General features: G+C 45.0%; 1 protein-coding gene across 1 annotated transcript in view; it reads left to right on the forward strand.

The window, feature by feature from the left end:
- Positions 1–309: 309 nt before the first annotated feature.
- The window catches only part of KHDRBS3 (KH RNA binding domain containing, signal transduction associated 3), a 188,825-nt gene continuing 169,224 nt past the window's right edge, over positions 310–19,910 (forward strand). Inside the window, exon 1 of the mRNA XM_035011995.1 lies at positions 310–990. Coding sequence (XP_034867886.1) covers positions 969–990 — 22 coding nt within the window. The 5' untranslated portion in view covers positions 310–968. The remainder of the gene's footprint in view (positions 991–19,910) is intronic.

The raw sequence follows: 19,910 nt of genomic DNA on the forward strand, positions 1-19,910 counted from the left end.
GATTGATAAAGTTCTCTGATGGTATTTCAGAATAATAATTTTTCATCTTACATCAGTTTCTCTAATATCAGTACTCCTAGCATTATTTAGGATATATGTGAGGGGTAAAAATGTATAAAGGGAGGATCATTACTTGGCCCGATGTGCCGTGTCTCTTTTTCAACAAAACCTGATGGCTTAACATTTCATTTTTGGTGACCCCCTTTTGGAAAATGTTTGTGATTTGCTTGACTGTTGTCAGACATGTGGAGTAAGAGAGACGAATGAGAATGGAAATTACAGAATTATATTTAGATGTAGAGTGTGATCCTCTGTTTCATCCAAAGAAGGCTGTGGTTTTTTAGTTTTCAATTGTTTTTCTTAGGGTTTTCCAAATTTTTGATGGTTTTTTGTAAGAAAATGGATGGGATGCCCTTTCTGAGTTCCTGTAGCGTGCTGTGATTCCAGGTGATCCAGTGATTGTGAGTCACAGTGTTTTGGTATCTGGTCATTACTGACATGTTGCTTGAGAAGCTGCCGTGCCAGGCCCTGGGGCTGAGTCCTGGAGGTGGCCAGGGAAGAACGCAGACTCCGCTCCTGAGAAATGAGTGTTCTCACATGTGTGAATTTGAGAGTGAGTGTCAAGTTTGTAGATGCCCTCTTCTTTCCTAAGGAAGGTCCTCGACTATCCTTCAGCTGTCCTTTTGAAGTGCTGAGTGACTAGATGGTTTAACTTGGTCAGCCTAGGGACATTTTTGAGGTTCTTCTCTGTGCTGAGTCATGTCTGTAATCTGAATACTGTAACAGCCCAGAAATGTAGAGGTTATTAGCCCAATTTTTCAGTTGTAGAAACTGAGACTCCAACAACTAAAGTGACTTACCCAGGGTGACTTACTTGCAAAATCTCCCAGTGAGGGTGCAAGCTTTGTTCTTCTTTCCTGAACCACACTGGCCTGCAGAGGGAGAAGGTCCAGCTGGGCTGGCAGTTCATGGCTGGGCTGCACTTGAAAGGCAAGTTATATGGCATCCCTTTTTATACCTCACCCTTGGAATTTCTGCTCTAAGGGATCTCCTGTGATCACTTCCTTCCCCCCAAATGGACTTAGATGGCCCATTTTTTCCCAAAGCAGCCGGTGCTTACTTCTCTGATGGTGTGGTTGTCCTTACACTACGTTATTTGGACCTCAGTCTTCCATGGGAGAATGTCAGCTTCTGGGCGGCCCGCCTGGGCTTCCATGGCTTGGTCTTGAGCACCTCGTGGAACTCTTGCAGCCTTCCACTCCTATCTTCATTTCAGTGTTATGTTGTAATTTTCACGGGGGTGGAAGACTCAGAGTGTTGTCGCTGTAAGGCAGCTGATGGGGGCACAGACACAAAAGAAAGAGGCTCTGAGTGAGATGCAGCGTGAGGCCAGCAGCAGAAGGCCCAGGAGACAACGAGATGTTAGCAGGTCTGCTTTGCATCAGATGTTTATTTACTTTTCTTCTTCTTAAGGAACTTATTGATTAAGCCAGTATGCGCTAATTCAGTTAGCTCTCCTTCCCTAAATTCCTAATGACAGACTAAAACCAGAAATTTGAGGCCCTTGTTACATGGCAAATAAGCCTTCTTACCTGAAGGAGTTAATCGGCGATCTCAGATGGCAAACGGACACCCCAAACCAGAGGAGCAACTGGGCTTGCACACTGAATGCCCGCAGCGGCTTTGAGAGCACAAGACCCTTTTGCTTGTTGTCCTCATTCCCACTGAGTGAAGATAGAATGGTTTATATTTTTTACCAAAAAGTAGAAGCTTTCCTTAGCATTGGGGATAATGATTATGATAAAAGCTGCCAAATTAAGGGCTTCTTTGTGCCAGGTGCTTCCTATGCATTAGCTCTAATCCTCACAAAGATCTTGCAAGGTAGGTGGTTTTATCCCCTGCCTGCCTCTTTCGTTTTTTCAAATGACTCATCTGAGTTTCAAAATGTAAAGCAACTTGCCCAGTCAAGGTGCACAACTTTAAATATTCAGGCTGAAATTTTGAGTATGCAGTGTTTTGATAGGTTACTTTAAGAAAACAGATAAAAGGACAGAAGTCGAGATTGTTTTTAAATGAAATTTTTTTTATAGTAGAAGCCAGTTAGGAATTTCCACTGGTGATGATGAATTTTTAAAAGAGGTCCCCCTAAAATGTGTTTTACCAAAAAGGCAAGTTCACTTTTTCCCTGTGTTCTCCAGCAGCACTTCTCAGTCTTAGGTAGGCATTCAAGGCAAGGATTTTTAATTATGTTTGTTTCAATGGACAGGGAGAAAATAGGGAAACTTTGACTGTGGAAAGTCACTAAGACAAAGGCTCTGTGTGTCTTGAAGGAACCTCCCCGAGGCACAGAGCTCTTTATATTTTAATACTGTATTTATCACAGAAACAGTTGGTCACAAGGATGATATCAGGGATTTTTAGTCAGTTTATTGTATGTTTAGAAATTCTCCATTTTCTAAAAATAGGCTCAAAAAGTGGGGGGAAAAGAGTGCCAAGAACATAAAAGAACATATTCTCACAGACAATGGTTTTGGCTCTCTGATGGCAGTGGGCTGGGGGGGGGGGGGGGGGAGGATGTTTCAATATCCTTGCCTTGCAATTGCTAACAGTAATAGTTAACATTTTCCTGGGTTAGATGCTTTATGTGCATCATTGCGCTTAATTTTTCTCACAGTGTTAAAAGAGTAAATCGTTTTACCTTATTTTACACATGAGAGAAGTGAGGGCATGAAGAACAAATTATTTGACTAAGGTCAGAAAGTTAAGTGGTAAACCAGGGTTCAAATCCTTACCTGCCTACCTCCCAGACAATAGACAGTTCACCTGTGAGCACCAAGTACAGGTGGAAGCTTCCGCCGCGGCTGGATTTTCATCTTTGACTTCCACGGGAAATTCTCTGCCATGCAGCTCTTCAGATTAATTGCTCGGTGTGGGAGGGGTGGTCTGTGAGTGGGCGGACTGTGTACTGTGCAGAGCGACACACAGCGGCCTGACCCAAGGGGGCAGGAACTCTGTGACCAGTGGAAGCACGGAATGGGTGCTGGATGGCATTTACATGGGGAATAGTGTTCCTTAACAAGGGAAGAGCTGCTGCAGGAGGCAGCCTGTGATTATGGGGGTATCCAAGTTGCTTATTTCTGGGAGCCTCGGTTTCCCATCTTTAAAATGGGAGTGCTTTTTTACCTCCTCTGCAGGGCTGTTGTTTCAGGCATGAGATGAGTGCAGTGTCTAACTCATGAGAGGTGCTTGGTAAACATTACCTGCCCTTTTTACATGATGACCTGAGACCGATGTGTGTGTTGGCGTCACTTTCCAGACATAAAACGTAGAATAACGTAATCCCCTAGTTTCAGCTCTCAGGGTGATTTTTTGTTACTAGCATGAGTTTAGTTTTCCAGTGCAGGGAAGACTGAAGAACAGACTCGTTCTTGGGAAGCTTCGTGATGCCCGGGGGAGTGAGCAGCACTGGTTGGCCGTCCTGTGCTGCTCGAGCTGCAGTAGCCCCGGAAGCTTCAGTTCCACCCCGGAGCTTCCATAAACAGCTTTGTGACTGCACCTCTTAAAACATAGCTGGACCCTCAGCAGCTCCTCTCCACAAGCACAGAATTTCTTGCTCTGAATTGGTAAGCTGTACATTGTCAGCACTTTTCACATTTCCGTAATTTTTCACCAGTCAGCCCCTGCTGCTATTTTAAGGACTTTAAATGGTGCTCCTGGCGTCTCACTGATGTTGTTCGTTGGTATGATAAAGAGCATGAGCTGGATGTGAGCGCACCCTGTCTGATATACATCTTACACGGGGCGCCACTGTTGGTCCGAGCTCCCCGGGAGAGGAAAGCCGATGGGAGCAGGGGCGGTTTGCCTGCTCGGCCTTCTCCCTCGGTCGGCACTTGTGCTCTGCTCCCGCTCCACTAGATGGCGGTGCGCACAGCTGGTTGCCCTCTCCGTCCGCCCCGCGGCTCCTTCGAGCTGTCCTGGCTCGTCCACAGGCCGGCGTTGCTTTTGATTTTCCTGTGTCCGTCCTCCACATTGCTGATTTTAAGAGGCATCCTCGGTAGCTCTCTTCAGTGTTCGCAGAGAAGCACGACTTCAGTCCCGTAGGCACCGTCTGGAGTGCTTCAGGTGTCCCAGGCACTGCTCACACGTGGCTGCCTTAATCCGGGGAGCCCCGGGGAGTTAGGTCCCTTCTCACCCTGCAGGTAGTCGGGGAGTTAGAGGGTAGCTCGCCTGTGCAGGGTCATGGTGGGGGCTTACCGTCCCTAGAGAAAAAGTGCCCCCAGAGCGTGAACTGAGAACTGTATTCAAGGTGTTAGGGCAGTCTGATGGATGGCTGCTGGCCACAGATTTGTTCGTTTTGTGCGGGAAAATTATAGTCCTGTTGCTTACACTGGAGCAGAGGAGTCAAAATCTTTGATTTGCATGGGGAAGCAAACAACAGTAACCAAAGCTTTGTCAGCTGCTGTAGAAGTGCCTGCTTCCCCCTGGGGTCAGGGGCTTGATCCATACCAGGGCCAAAACCTGGGAGAAATTCTGGACAAAGCCACGATTACATTTTCTGTAATTTTAGCAGAGCTGTATACTGGATAGAGTACATAAGCCTTCCAGAATGTATACTGAGCTTTCTTTCATTTTACTCGTTTATTCAGCTAATATTTGTGAAGGACCCGCACCGCTCGGTGTAGCTGTGTGTTCTGGGCCAGTCGTTTCTCCTGCCTGTGTTCCTTATCTGCGCAAGGCAGTGATGCCTGCCTCGTGGCTCGTTGGGGTGGAATGACAGTGATGTTATTTAGTTTTACTTCAAGATTTTAACATACAGGACATATTTGTTACATCTAGTATGAGTTCACTACACATTTATGTATTTCTCTTCCTCACATGGTATCTTTTGTATCTCAATTTCCTACCTCAGCTCTTGCTTATCTCCCGGCGAGTAGATTATCTGCCGGCAGTTTTCTTAGGGCCGGCTTTCTCCTCCCTCCTTGTGCCTCCTCTGCTCCTTGCTTTGAGTTTGGGTATGCTCACAAACAGGAGCAGAGCAGAGCACTTAGAGAAATCCTTCTCACCTTTTGTTTGCCTCTCAAGTGCAAGCCACTGCTAACTACAAATACTGGGATGAGGAGCGTGCTGTTCGGTAGGAAGGAGAGGTGAGGGACGGTTTTCAGTCAGGTTGGAGTTCCGTCTCAACTCTGCCACTTCGTGTAGTGACCTTGGGTATGTGATCCCTGCTCAGCCTCAGTTTCCATGACTGTAAAATGGTCATTAAAAAAAAAAAAAGTGAAGCCAGTTGGACACTTTGAGCAGTTTACACGCGCTGCGTGGGGAGCTGGGTAGTGTCATGTGGGATGTGTAGTAAGTGCCGGGTAGGTGACTACTGCCTCCTTCATCGTCGTCGTCGTCATCATCATCATCATTTCACATTTTTATTTATTTATTTTTATTTTTTTTAAAGATTTATTTATTTGAGAGAGCGAGAATGAGAGAGAGAGAGAGTACATGAGAGGGGGGAGGATTAGAGGGAGAAGCAGGCTCCTTGCTGAGCAGGGAGCCCGATGCGGGACTCGATCCAGGGACTCCAGGATCATGACCTGAGCCGAAGGCAGTCGCTTAACCAACTGAGCCACCCAGGCACCCCATTTCACATTTTTAATCCAGCAATCTGTAATCCAGGGAGGGAGATAAACATGTAGAGGGAACGATTCTGAGAGTGAGTTAGCACTGCGGTGGGAGGAGGTGGGGGGGGTTTCTGGGGCTCAGAGAATGACCGGGCCAATCCAGGGCCAGGAGGAGTGCTCTTCCAAGAGGACTCGGCTGGACGCAGCACTCCCCGCAGGCAGGCGGGAGAAGCACTTGGGCAGGGACACTGACCTTTCCTGACTCCCCCAGCTAATTACTGACTCCAGTCTGCCCTGTTCACATCACGCCCTCGTACCCCTCCTCCTCCCCCGGGCGCATTGTGGTTCTGTGCATCTCTCTCCTCTTTCCTTCCCCCTCCCATTGTTAACACCTTTAGTTCTTATTCCCGACATTAACGGCTTTTATTTGGAAACAGTTTTAAAACAAAAGAGTTGAAAGAGTAGTGCTGAGACCCCACAGGCCCATTTGTCCGGATTCACCAATTGTGAACATTTTCCCACGCGTGTATTTACTTACGTTCCTGACACCCTGGAGGGGAAGGTGCCTGTGTTACCTCCCCGGACCCCGACGAACGTAAGTACGTTGGTGTGTGTTTTCTAAGATTAAGGGCCTTCTCTTAGGTGACTGCAGTCATAGAGAACAGGGATCACATTTAGGAAGTTAATCACTGCTTCGTACGACGGTCTCCTCCCCGGTCCACGTGCCGATCTTGCTCTTTGCTCCCGTTTGTCTTTTAGAAGATGCAGTTGAGGATCACGCAGTGCCATCGGCTGCAGGCGTCTTTAGTCTCTTGGTTTGGAAGAGCTCCTCTGTCTTCCTTTACCGTTCATGACGTGCGTTTTTGATCACTACACACACTAGTGTTTTTTTGGTAGAATGTCCCTCAGTTCAGGTTGTCTGTTTCCTTAATATTGGATTCACGTGTGTACACTTTTGGCGGACATTCACGGAGGTGTGGTGTGTCCTCCTCAGTACTCAGATGAGGAGGCGCATGGTGTCACTGCCTGTCCCGTTACCTGTGAGGTTACGTTTGGTTACTTGATGAAGAGGCTACCAGTTGCCTCCGCTGGGAAGATACTGTTTTTCTTGTGTAAGTCATTTGTACTTTGCGGGAGCTACTTTGAGACTCTGTCAGTATTCTCTTCCTCCTTATAAACTCTTCCTCACAGATTTTAGCATCCACCACTGTTTCTTAGCCGAAGTATTACTGTACTAGCTGTGAAATGGTGATCTTGTTCACTCACTCTTTCTACATTGATTGCCTGATATTCTACTGGAGGGGACGTGTCCATTGTTTCTGTCCCTCCTTCCTCCTCCCTCTCCCCTCCCTCCAGCGGTCATCTGTCCGAATAAGTTCTTGATTTAACTGGTTATAATCCTTTACTGTCACAGTATAAATTGACCATTAAATTGCCCCAGATTTGGCCATTGGGGAGCCCTTTATCTGGCTCCTGGGTCCTATTGACAGGAGCATCCCGTACGTCTTTTGAGTACTTTTTTACTTCCTAACAGCATTTTGTTCCAGGCACATCTTGTCGTTGCTGTGCTGTGGCTCTTAAATCAGCCATTTCTTCCGAGGAGCCTGGTTTCTCGTAGTGTGGGACGGTCGTTCAGCATCAGGATCTGGGCTGCCAGGGTGTCATTGCTTCTGGGCCCTTCTGGACAGTGGGAGGTGGCTGTGTGTCTGCAGGGGGATCACACGGGAAGCTGCGTGTAGGCCCGCAGACTTGCTGTAGGAGGCCAGGAGGGGATGTTCTGTAGGCTGTACATTCTGCTCAACTCACTGTTGTAGCAGAAAAGCAGCCAGAGATGTATGGAAACGGATGTGTACGATTGTGTCCTGACAACACTTAGAGAAACAGGCACTGTGCCGTAGTCTGCCCGCCCTTCCCTGCTCTCAGCTACTAGGGAGCAGGGACCAGGCCTCGCCTCTCTTTTCCGATGCCATCCACACTGAGGGCACGTCAGAGTTGTGCCCTTTGGATGAGGGAATTCGTGATTCATTAATTGTTGTTTCTGTTGCAGACCACTCATTCCTCTCAGATGGATATTTTGGATATCCATTTCTTATGACACATTGGACATGTTGATTTGTTGGGGATTTAATTTGCAAGATGTGAGTCTTTTAAAAACATAGTATGTGCAATATGCAAAGTAATAAGAAAAAATAATTTCATAGAACTCCCGAGGGTGTTTGTTTATCTCCCCATGATAAAATGATTACTTTCTCTATTTTTTTATAATCAAAACTCAATAATTTTAATAGGGAGTTTTGTATACCCTGTTTATTTTTAAATTAGATACATGAGATTCACACTTACATTTTAGCTTATTATCCACACCGATGTCTTTTTAAAAATTTTTTAATTGTTATGTTAATCACCATACATTGCATCGTTAGTTTTTGATGTAGTGTTCCATGCTTCATTGTTTGCGTATAACACCCAGTGCTCCATGCAGAACGTGCCCTCCTCAATACCCATCACCAGGCTAACCCATCCTCCCACCCCCCTCCCCTCTAGAACCCTGTTTGTTTTTCAGAGTCCATCATCTCTCATGGTTCGTCTCCTCCGCCAATTCCCGCCCCTTCATTCTTCCCCTCTTGCTGTCTTTTTAAAAAAATTTTTTTTCTTAACATATATTGCATTATTTGTTTCAGAGGTACAGATCTGAGATTCAACAGTCTTGCACAATTCACAGCGCTCACCATAGCACATATCCTCCCCACTGTCTATCACCCACCACCCCCCTCCCCCCCCCCCCCCCCCCCCCCACTCCAGCAACCCTCAGTTTGTTTCCTGAGATTAAGAATTCCTCATATCAGGGCGCCTGGGTGGCTCAGTTGTTAAGCATCTGCCTTCAGCTCAGGTCATGATCCCAGGGTCCTGGGATCAAGGCCCGCATCAGGCTCTCTGCTCCGCGGGAGGCCTGCTTCTCCCTCTCCAACTCCCCCTGCTTGTGTTCCCTTTCTTACTGTATCTCTCTCTGTCAAATAAATAAATAAAATCTTTAAAAAAAAAAAAAGAATTTCTCATATCAGTGAGGTCATAGGATACATGTCTTTCTCTGATTGACTTATTTTGCTCAGCATAATACCCTCCAGTTCCATCCACGTCATTGCAAATGGCAAGATCTCATTCCTTTTGATGGCTGCATAATATTCCATTGTATATATATACCACCTCTTCTTTATCCATTCATCTGTCGATGGACATCTTGGCTCTTTCCACAGTTTGGCTATTGTGGACATTGCTGCTATAAACATTGGGGTGCATGTACCCCTTTGGATCCCTATGCTTGTATCTTTGGGGTAAATACCCAGTAGTGCAATTGCTGGATCATATGGTAGCTCTATTTTCAACTTTTCGAGGAACCTCCATACAGTTTTCCAGAGTGGCTGCACCAGCTTGCATTCCCACCAACAGTGTAGGAGGGTTCCCCTTTCTCCGCATCCCCGCCAACATCTGTCGTTTCCTGACTTGTTAATTTTAGCCATTCTGACTGGTGTGAGGTGGTATCTCATTGAGGTTTTGATTTGGATTTCCCTGATGCCAAGCGATGTTGAGCACTTTTTCATGTGTCTGTTGGCCATTTGGATGTCTTCTTTGGAAAAATGTCTGTTCATGTCTTCTGCCCATTTCTTGATTGGATCATTTGTTCTTTGGGTGTTGAGTTTGATAAGTTCTTTATAGATTTTGGATACTAGCCCTTTATCTGATATGTCATTTGCAAATATCTCTTCCCATTCTGTCAGTTGTCTTTTGGTTTTGTTGACTATTTCCTTGCTGTGCAAAAGCTTTTTATCTTGATGAAGTCCCAATAGTTCATTTTTGCCCTTGCTTCCCTTGCCTTTGGCGATGTTTCTAGGAAGAAGTTGCTGCGGCTGAGGTCAAAAAGGTTGCTGCCTGTGTTTTCCTTTAGGATTTTGATGGACTCCTGTCTCACATTGAGGTCTTTCAACCATTTGGAGTCTATTTTTGTGTGTGGTGTAAGGAAATGGTCCAGTTTCATTCTTCTGCATGTGGCTGTCCAATTTTCCCAACACCATTTGTTGAAGAGACTGTCTTTTTCCCATTGGACATTCTTTCCTGCTTGTCGAAGATTAGTTGACCATAGAGTTGAGGGTCCATTTCTGGGCTCTCTGTTCTCTTCCATTGATCTATGTGTCTGTTTTTGTGCCAGTACCATGCTGTCTTGATGATGACAGCTTTGTAATAGAGCTGGAAGTCCGGAACTGTGATGCTGCCAGGTTTGCTTTTCTTTTTCAACATTCCTCAGGCTATGCGGGGTCTTTTCTGGTTCCATACAAATTTTAGGATTATTTGTTCCATTTCTTTGAAAAAAGTGGATGGTATTTTGATGGGGATTGCATTGAATGTGTAGATTACTCTAGGTAGCATTGACATCTTCACAATATTTGTTCTTCCAATCCATGAGCAGGAACGTTTTTCCATTTCTTTGTGTCTTCCTCAATTTCTTTCATGAGTATTTTGTAGTTTTCTGAGTACAGATCCTTTGTCTCTTTGGTTAGATTTATTCCTAGGTATCTTATGGTTTTGGGTGCAATTGTAAATGGGATCGACTCCTTAATTTCTCTTTCTTCTGTGTTGTTGTTGGTGTATAGGAATGCCACTGACTTCTGTGCACTGATTCTATATCCTGCCACTTGACTGAATTCCTGTATGAGTTCTAGTTTTGGGGTGGAGTCTTTGGGGTTTTCCACATAAAGTATCATATCATCTGCAAAGAGTGAGAGTTTGAATTCTTCTTTGCCAATTTGGATGCCTTTGATTTCTTTTTGTTGTCTGATTGCTGTGGCTAGGACTTCCAATACTATGTTGAATAGCAGTGGTGATAGTGGACATCCCTGCCGCGTTCCTGACCTTAGGGGGAAAGCTCTCAGTTTTTCCCCATTGAGAATGATATTCGCTGTAGGTTTTTCATAGATGGCTTTTATGATATTGAGGTATGTACCCTCTATCCCTATACTCTGAAGAGTTTTGATCAAGAAAGGATGCTGTACTTTGTCAAAAGCTTTTTCTGCATCTATTGAGAGGATCATATGATTCTTGTTCTGTCTTTTGTTAATGTATTGTATCACATTGATTGATTTGCGGATGTTGAACCAACCTTGCAGCCCAGGGATAAATCCCACTTGGTCATGGTGAATAATCCTTTTAATGTACTGTTGGATCCTATTGGCTAGTATTTTGGTGAGAATTTTTGCATCCATGTTCATCAGGGATATTGGTCTGTAATTCTCCTTTTTGATGGGGTCTTTGTCTGGTTTTGGGATCAAGGTAATGCTGGCCTCATAAAATGAGTTTGGAAGTTTTCCTTCCGTTTCTATTTTTTGGAACAGTTTCAGAAGAATAGGTATTAATTCTTCTTCAAATGTTTGGTAGAATTCCCCTGGGAAGCCATCTCGCCCTGGGCTTTTGTTTTTTGGGAGATTTTTGATGACTGCTTCAATTTCCTTAGTGGTTATAGGTCTGTTCAGGTTTTCTATTTCATCCTGGTTCAGTTTTGGTAGTTGATACATCTCTAGGAATGCATCCATCTCTTCCAGGTTATCTAATTTGCTGCCATAGAGTTGCTCATAATATGTTCTTATAATTGTTTGTATTTCTTTGGTGTTGGTTGTGATCTCTCCTCTTTCATTCATGATTTTGTTGATTTGGGTCCTTTCTCTTTTCTTTTTGATAAGTCTGGCCAGGGTTTTATCAATCTTGTTAATTCTTTCAAGGAACCAGCTCCTACTTTCGTTGATCTGTTCTACTGTTCTTTTGGTTTCTACTTCATTGATTTCTGCTCTGATCTTTATTATTTCTCTTCTCCTGCTGGGTTTAGGCTTTATTTGCTGTTCCTTCTCCAGCTCTTTTAGGTGTAGGGTTAGGTTTTGTACTTGAGACCTTTCTTGTTTCTTGAGAAAGGCTTGTATTGCTATATACTTTCCTCTTAGGACTGCCTTTGCTGCATCCCAAAGATTTTGAACAGTTGTGTTTTCATTTTCATTGGTTTCCATGTATTTTTTTAATTCTTCTTTAATTTCCTGGTTGACCCATTCATTCTTCAGTAGGATGCTCTTTAGCCTCCATGTATTTGAGTTCTTTCCGACTTTCCTCTTGTGATTGAGTTCTAGTTTCAAAGGATTGTGGTCTGAAAATAGGCAGGGAATGATCCCAATCTTTTGGTACCGGTTGAGACCTGATTTGTGACCTAGGATATGATCTATTCTCATCCCAAAGATTTTGAACAGTTGTGTTTTCATTTTCATTGGTTTCCATGAATTTTTTTTAATTCTTCTTTAATTTCCTGGTTGACCCATTCATTCTTCAGTAGGATGCTCTTTAGCATCCATGTATTTGAGTTGTTTCCGATTTTCCTCTTGTGATTGAGTTCTACTTTCAAAGTATTGTGGTCTGAAAATAGGCAGGGAATGATCCCAATCTTTTGGTACCGGTTGAGACCTGATTTATGACCTAGGATGTGATCTATTCTGGAGAATGTTCCATAGGCACTAGAGAAGAATGTGTATTCTGTTGCTTTGGGATGGAATGTTCTGAATATGTCTGTGAAGTCCATTTGGTCCAGTGTGTCATTTAAAGTCTTTATTTCTTGTTGATCTTTTGCTTAGATGATCTGTCCATTTCAGTGAGGGGGGTGTTAAAGTGCCCCACTATTATTGTATTGTTCTCAGTGTGTTTCTTTGCTTTTGTTATTAATTGGCTTATATAATTGGCTGCTCCCATGTTAGGGGCATAGATATTTACAATTGTTAGATCTTCTTGTTGGATAGACCCTTTAAGTAGGATATAGTGTCCTTCCTCATGTCTTATTACAGTCTTTGGTTTAAAATCTAATTTGTCTGATATAAGGATTGCCACCCCAGCTTTCTTTTGGTGTCCATTAGCATGGTAAATGGTTTTCCACCCCTTCACTTTCAATCTGGGGGTGTCATTGGGTCTAAATTAGTCCCTTGCAGACAGCATATCGATGGGTCTTGTTTTTTTGTCCAATCTGATAGCCTATGATTTTGATTGGGGTATTTAGCCCATTTACATTCAGGGTAACTATTGAAAGATAGGAATTTAGTGCCATTGTATTGCCTGTAAGGTGACTGTTACTGTATATTGTCTGTGTTCCTTTCTGGTCTATGTTGCTTTTAGGCTCTCTCTCTGCTTAGAGGACCCCTTTCAAGATTTCTTGTAGGGCTGGTTTCGTGTTTGCAAATTCCTTTAGTTTTTGTTTGTCCTGGAAGCTTTTTATCTCTCCTTCAATTTTCAATGACAGCCTAGCTGGATAGAGTATTCTTGGCCGCATATTTTTCTCATTTAGTGCTCTGAATATATCCTGCCAGTCCTTTCTGGCCTGCCAGGTCTCTGTGGATAGGTCTGTTGCCAGTCTAATGTTTCTACCATTTTAGGTTACAGATCTCTTCTCCTGAGCTGCTTTCAGGATTTTCTCTTTGTCTCTGAGACTTGTAAGTTTTACTATTAGATGTCAGGGTGTTGACCTATTTTTATTGATTTTGAGAGGGGTTCTCTGTGCTTCCTGGATTTTGATGCCTGTTTCCTTCCCCAAATTAGGGAAGTTCTCTGCTTTAATTTGCTCCAATATACCTTCTGCCCCTCTCTCTCTCTCTCTCTTCTTCTGGGATCCTAATTATTCTAATGTTGTTTCGTCTTACGGTATCGCTTCTTTCTCGAATTCTGCCCTCGTGATCCAGTAGTTGTTTATCTCTCTTTTTCTCAGCTTCTTTATTTTCCATCATTTGGTCTTCTATATTACTGATTCTCTCTTCTGCCTCATTTATCCTAGCAGTTAGCGCCCCCATTTTTGATTGCACCTCATTAATAGCCTTTTTGATTTTGACTTGGTTAGATTTTAGTTCTTTTATTTCTCCAGAAAGGGTTTCTCTAGTAACGTCCATGCTTTTTTGAAGCCCAGCTGATATCTTTAAAGTGATGATTCTGAACTCTAGATCCGACATTGTACTAATGTCCATATTGAGTAGCTCCTTGGCAGTCAGTACTGCCTCTTGTTCTTTTTGTTGAGGTGATTTTTTCCGTCTTGTCATTTTGTCCAGAGGAGAATAGATTAATGAGAGAGCAAAATGCTAAGAGGATAACAACGTCCCCAGAAAATATACTCTAAACAAATCAGAAAAGACCTGAAGCCGGGGGGAAAGAAAGGGAAAGAAAGAAAAAAGAAAAAGAAAAAGATAAAAACAAAAACAGAACAAAACAAAAAACAACAGAATATGATCACATATGATCAGGCTGGTGTATAGATCAGTGCCACACACTAGATTTTGGGTGTATTTTGGTCTGTTAGAAGAAAGTGCCTCCCAAAATTGTAAAGAAAGAAAAACTTATACATGTACAAAAATAAGAATTGATATGATGAAGGGATGGAATATGACTATAAAGATGAAAATTATAAAAAATTTTATAAAAGGAATTGATAAGAAGTTGTTTGAAAAAAGAAAGAAGAGGATTAAAAAAAAAAAAGAAAAAGGGAGAGAATGTGATCAGGCAGGAGAGTAGAAAAAACCATACACTAGAGATTTAGGGTATATTTTGATCTGTTAGAAGAAACTATCTCAAAATTTTAAAGAGAGAACAACTTATATATATATGCCAAAAATACGGATAACTACTATAAGGGATAGAATATGACTCTAAAAATGAAAAATAAAAATGTTTTTTATAAAAAAAGGATTGATAAGATATTGGTTGAAAAGGGGAAAAAGAAAAATTCAAAAAAAAGAAAAAACAGTTAAAAAAAATCAACTTTGAAAGACTAAAGAATCATGGTAAAAAAGCCGTGAATTCTATGTGCAGTGGTCCCCTAGCGCTGGAGTTCTGCCGTTCTCCTTGATCGGTAAACTTGGTCTTGGCCGGCTGTTCTCGCTGATCTTCTGGGGAGGGGCCTGTTGCCGTGGTTTCCAAACGTCTCTGCGGAGGCGGAAGTGCCCCGCCCTTGCCCCCTCCCGGCTGAGTGATCTGCTCGGCTTTGCTCTCCGGGGCTTTTGTTCCCTGCGAGCTTTCCGTACAGCTTTGGAGGCCTCCCAATCTCCGCCCCGGAGGAGCCGAGAACTCGGGGCCCCGCTCCTCAGTGCGCCCCCAGAGAAAAGCCGCCAGTCACTCCCGTCTCCCCGGTCTCCGGCCTCACCCCGTGCTCACCCGGCCTGTGACCGCGCGCCTCTGTCTCTGGCACCCGACCCCGGGTGGAGTCTCCAAACCCAGCAGATCCCTGCGGTGCACCTCCGTGCGGCTCCTTCCCGGGGAGGAAGGTGAGTCTCCCCGGATCTGCCGCTTGTGGGGTCCCCGCTGGAGGAGCCGGGGCTGACTGTGCCGCGGATCACGGTCAATGGCCACCCCGAGCTGAGGGCCCGCGCCTGGGCTCCGCCTCTGCAGCCGGCTTCCCTGCTCCGATACCTGGGAGCTCGGCCGCACGCAGGCACCCCCGGTCTTTCTGTGACCCTGAGGGTCCTGAGACCACACTGTCCCGGAGGGTTCCACCCCCCGCTTGGCCACCAGAGTGACGTCCCTCGGTGGAGCCGACTTCTAAAAGTTCCGATTTTGTGCTCCGCGGCTCTATCACTTGCCAGAAGGGCCGACGGAGGCCCCCTCCCCCGCCGTCTATCCTCCCGAATATCGCCTCGGATTCACTTCTCCGCACGTCCTACCTTCCAGAAAGTGGTCGCTTTTCTGATGAGAGTTGTTGCTCTTCTTTTCTTCGATCTCCTGTTGAGTTTGTAGGTGTTCAGAATGGTTTGATCCCTATCCAGCTGAATTCCTGAGAGGAGACGAAATCCAGGTCTCCTACTCCTCCGCCATCTTGCTCCGCCCAAAATGATTACTTTTTCTTAATGAAGGCATATCTCAAGACAGAGCCGTGAGGTGTGGTCATTACACGTGGCCCCTGCTCTGGTCTAGCATAGCTCCTGTTCTGTGTAGTCTTCAGCTGAAAGCACAACTCGAGCACCAATTGCCAGTGTGAGAAATCTCAGTTATGCTCCTTTTATTGTCTCAGAATAGGTTTGTTTCTTCACAATTTTCTTTATGTAATTTATTGCTCGGATTTATTCAAAAAAGTACTTCATTATAGCAGTGATAAATGGGTTTTATCAGGGACTGAACCCATTCTCAGAGAAAAGTATGTCATTAGGCAGGACCACCTGTTGTTGATGCGCACTGATAACATCCCAGGTAACGTGGGACACCGAAAACACCCAAGCACCCGAGTGCTGCAGATAGCAATAGCAGAAGCATGAAGATGCAAATTAAATTGATTTAAAGTGTCTCTGATGCCTCTGAAATAAATCAGACTTTTAGTTATTGCTTACATTTTTTTTTTTAATTCCCCAAATTCAAAAGTTGATTGTCAGCGTGTTGGTGAGCAGTTGTTTTGTTTGTCTGCAGGCTGTCTGTTGATCAGAAAAGCATGACGTTGCTCTCAGTCCTTTCTCAAGACTCCAGAAAGGTGGTTTTAAAGTTCTGCGTCCCAGAGCAGCTCATGGCACTGTGGAGAGTCCTGATCTGGAGGGAAAGGGGAAGCTGCGCAAGCCTCCTGCCCCCGCCTGGCTTTTGACTCCCAGGTTCTGAGATGCCTTATAAGATTTTGATTTGTTTAATGAGTTTTACTGCTTTTTACTGTCTTGTTGTTTTTAAGTACGGGAAGTCGTGAGGAAGTTCTGCCTCAGTGTCTGTGTGTCTCTCACTTACTCAGAGACACATACTAAAAGAGCACTGTCTGCACTTTGGACGCATCGCCCATCACGTAGGGTACCGTCAGTTCAGAACCGACTCCCCACCCTCCATTTGTACCATCTACAAGGACTTAGAAGAACACAGACACACACACACACACACACACACGTCATGTGTCTTAACAGTCAATTGACTGTATTCTGTATTGTACATTCTTTTAATTTCCTTTTGACTGTCAGGGTTTTGTTCATAAATGGTAAATTGGGGTGCTACTTTTGGTAATAATAAGCTCTGTGAGCCTCAGTTTCTCCATCTATGAAATGACCACCAGAGAATCGGTAAAGTGCCTGGCGTCTTATGGGCACCCCTCCTCCAGCAGTGCACCTGTCCCCTCTTCACGGAGCCCCGCACAGGCACGGACGGGGCAGACTCGACACCCGTCGTGTGCTTCTCGAAGCGTTCCTCTAGAAGGCGGTACCTGAGTTCGTAGCTCCCCAGTGTCTGCTCCGCCATGTGACTTCCAGGAAAGGAGTCACAGCAGAACATACCGTTTGGGCTTGGACAATCAGCAGGACATGGCACAGGAACAGCCCAATCTGCTAGTGAGACTTCAGACTTTCACTCTTTCCGGGAATCACTGTCCAATTTCCAGGGACACTTTGGGAGAGCCCTGGCAGGCTGTGTGTTTCTCCACTGCCTTTCCCCCCTGAACTGGAGGGTGTTCGGTTCTTCTTCAGAAAGGCTCGTGCCCCTCAGCGGGGCTAAGTGCTGGGACACAGAGCTGAGTGGTACTTGGTTCCTGCTGAAGGCATTTTCAGCTCTGGGGAAGCAGCCAAGTGAAAGACATACATACTGCAGGGTGGTAAGTGCCGCAGGAAAGACAAGTGCAGGGTCCTTTGGCACTACCTGGGTGTGGTACATTATCCCGACCCATGTGTGACTGCTGGGGGAGCTGCAGATGGTGACACACCTGTGACGTGAGTCACTTCTCAGAGTCTGTTTCTTCAGCATTGACAGTGGGCATCTGTGTAACCGCGGGACCCCCTGTTGGGCAGGTAGTGTGCTCAGAGGGGGCTCCTGCTCTCCTCCCCCCGCACCCCCCGTGAGTCCCAGCACGTGCAGTACGGCCCTTCTTTCTCTTTGCAGCCGTCCTTGTATTTATCGCACTCCGGATGATAATGATTTGTTGGGAGTTATTTCTCCCATGAGAATCCAGGTTCCTTCAGGCAGGAAATGTGACTTACTGTCTTTGATTCCTGCCCGGTGCCCAGCACGGTGCCTGGGAAATAGTGGGTTCTCAGTAATGTTTGTAGAATGAAGAGCCAGTCAGTCTCACATTTCTTCTTCTATGCATTAGGACAGTGAATTCATTATCTCAGGGTGCTTTGTTGAAGAAACATAGAGCGTGTTTCCATTTTATTTGAGTTTCCAGCTACAGATTGTGAGAGACTTACCATTTCTCAGGCCATTGTGGCAGGTGGGTGCACCCTGGCAGTATGGGTATGGGCCTTCAGTCTGGGACCCAGACTTTGTCTCCTGAGAATTACTGAACCTGGGCACGTACCTTCACCTCTCCAAACTCAGTTCCTTAGTTTGTTCAAGCAGGCATGGTACTGCCTACCTCCCAGACTTCTTGTGAGGATTTAGTGACATACCTCAACACTGTATAGACTCCAGGCTGCTTGGATCTCCAGCACTCAGAATAGTGTTAGCACATAGTAGGCACTCAGTGTTTTTTGAATGAATAATACATGTGAAAGCACCTTCTATTAGTTTGTCTGGAGTATGAAGTAAAAGCAGGAATGTATTGAGAAGTGGAGTGGGGAATAGGCAGGGACTAGAACGTGTAGGACCTTTAAGCGGCTAAGGAGTATGAATGCATTTTAAAATTTGGAGCACGATTGATGGATAGAATGCGGGAGAAGGACGTGGTCAGTCAGCTACATGTTTCAGAAATCATTTGGGATGTTGAACAATACAGGTGAAAAGTGTTTGGAGTAAGTGAGTTCAGAATTATATGTGGCATTCCTAGACGTCTGACTGCGCTAAGAACGCATTGCTGTGTATCTGAGGCTGTGGTGGAGGAGGACGTTCCCTGGGGAGAGTGTGCAGAATCAAAAGAGGAAAGGACAAAGAGACCCTTGTGGCCGCGTCAACACTGGGGTTTTGGGCAAAGGAGAAGAAACCCTCTGTTGTTTCCTTTTTTTACTTCATAAAGGGTGTGTGAGTCCATCAGTGTAAATTACACTTGAAACTGTATTTTAAAAGCTTTTTTTGTGTGCATGTGTGATACATTTCTTTTCAAGGAGGAATCTTAAAATTTGTCACTGCCAGTGATGCTTAAGTAAAACAGGATCTCTGTAAGCTTCTTGAACCCTGAGCTGATAACAGTTTGAATTGGCTGGTGGACCAGTCAGGTTATCACAGGCTTATCTGTCCACAGAGCTTCTTGGCTCCTCATCGCTGCTCGTGTTCATGACCACACATCTTCCAGATTAACTGTTGAGTTGGTTCACACTTTCCCAGTAGAGCTTAAATTTGAGTGAAATGCTTTGTGGCTTTTAATTCTCACCAGCAAATGAATGTTGAAATCGCCACTTTCTTTGTGAATGTTTTGGTTAGTGTTGCTACGGTCAGCAGTAAGGGTGGGTCCACAGACCATCCTAAAGGTGAATCCTGCTGCCCAAACAAGAGCCGAAGAGCCGTGCCTCAGAGGTTCCCTGGGGATGTGTGCAGAGGGCGGAGACACTGCTCCAGGCCAACTTACACTCTCGCCGTTAGAGAACTGGGGCCACAGACTTTTGACAGAGGAACTGCGACAGTTTGATTTGTCCCACCTCCTTTCCTTTAGGGCTTAGGGAAGGAGAGACTTGTCGTCGGCTTCATGCCACCTCCCCTGGTTCTTGTTTGGTCTCTGGCATGGGTGGCAGGGGTAGAGCCGTGTGGCTTTCTTACTGCAACAGCCGGGTGGTAAAAATGGGCCCAAAATGGCGAGTTCCAGGAGAAAAGCCTGGTAAGGTCCCCTTATCCGATGATATTTTTATTCTCTTGTCTACTTGCCGTGGAGGTGTCACCTTCTAGTGCTTGGACCCACTGTGGTGGCCCAGGTGAGTCTACAGGACTGCAGTACTTTCTCACTGGTGCTGCTGTCACAACTTTGGGGGGCCAGCGAGGATCCTTGTATCCTCCAGAGATTTGGGTGTGTCAGTGACACTGTATTTTAGCTCCTTTACTGCAGACCATACTAGGAATTAAGGAAGCACCAGGTCCTAATGAACAGTCTCAAGTTGTCACTTTCTACTTGAGTAACGTTTCAAAACCCTTTTCCATAATAGTTTTGCCATCAGTTTGAAAAATATCAGTAATAAACTTTTCTGAGTTCCTAGATTTGGGGTCCTTGTCTAGAGTGAATATTGGCCTCCACTGTTATTACATCTAAGTCAAAGAAGCAGTTTTCCTTTGATTAAACAAAAATCACAGCATGCAGAATAGGTTTCACACCATAAACTTTGCCTCGAAACTTAACATACAGTATACTTGAAGCTAGGATGCCCAAGG

The sequence above is a fragment of the Mirounga leonina genome, unplaced genomic scaffold (genome assembly GCF_011800145.1).
Source record: "Mirounga leonina isolate KUSES-001 unplaced genomic scaffold, KU_Mleo_1.0 Mir_165, whole genome shotgun sequence".
NCBI classification, from domain to species: domain Eukaryota; kingdom Metazoa; phylum Chordata; class Mammalia; order Carnivora; family Phocidae; genus Mirounga; species Mirounga leonina.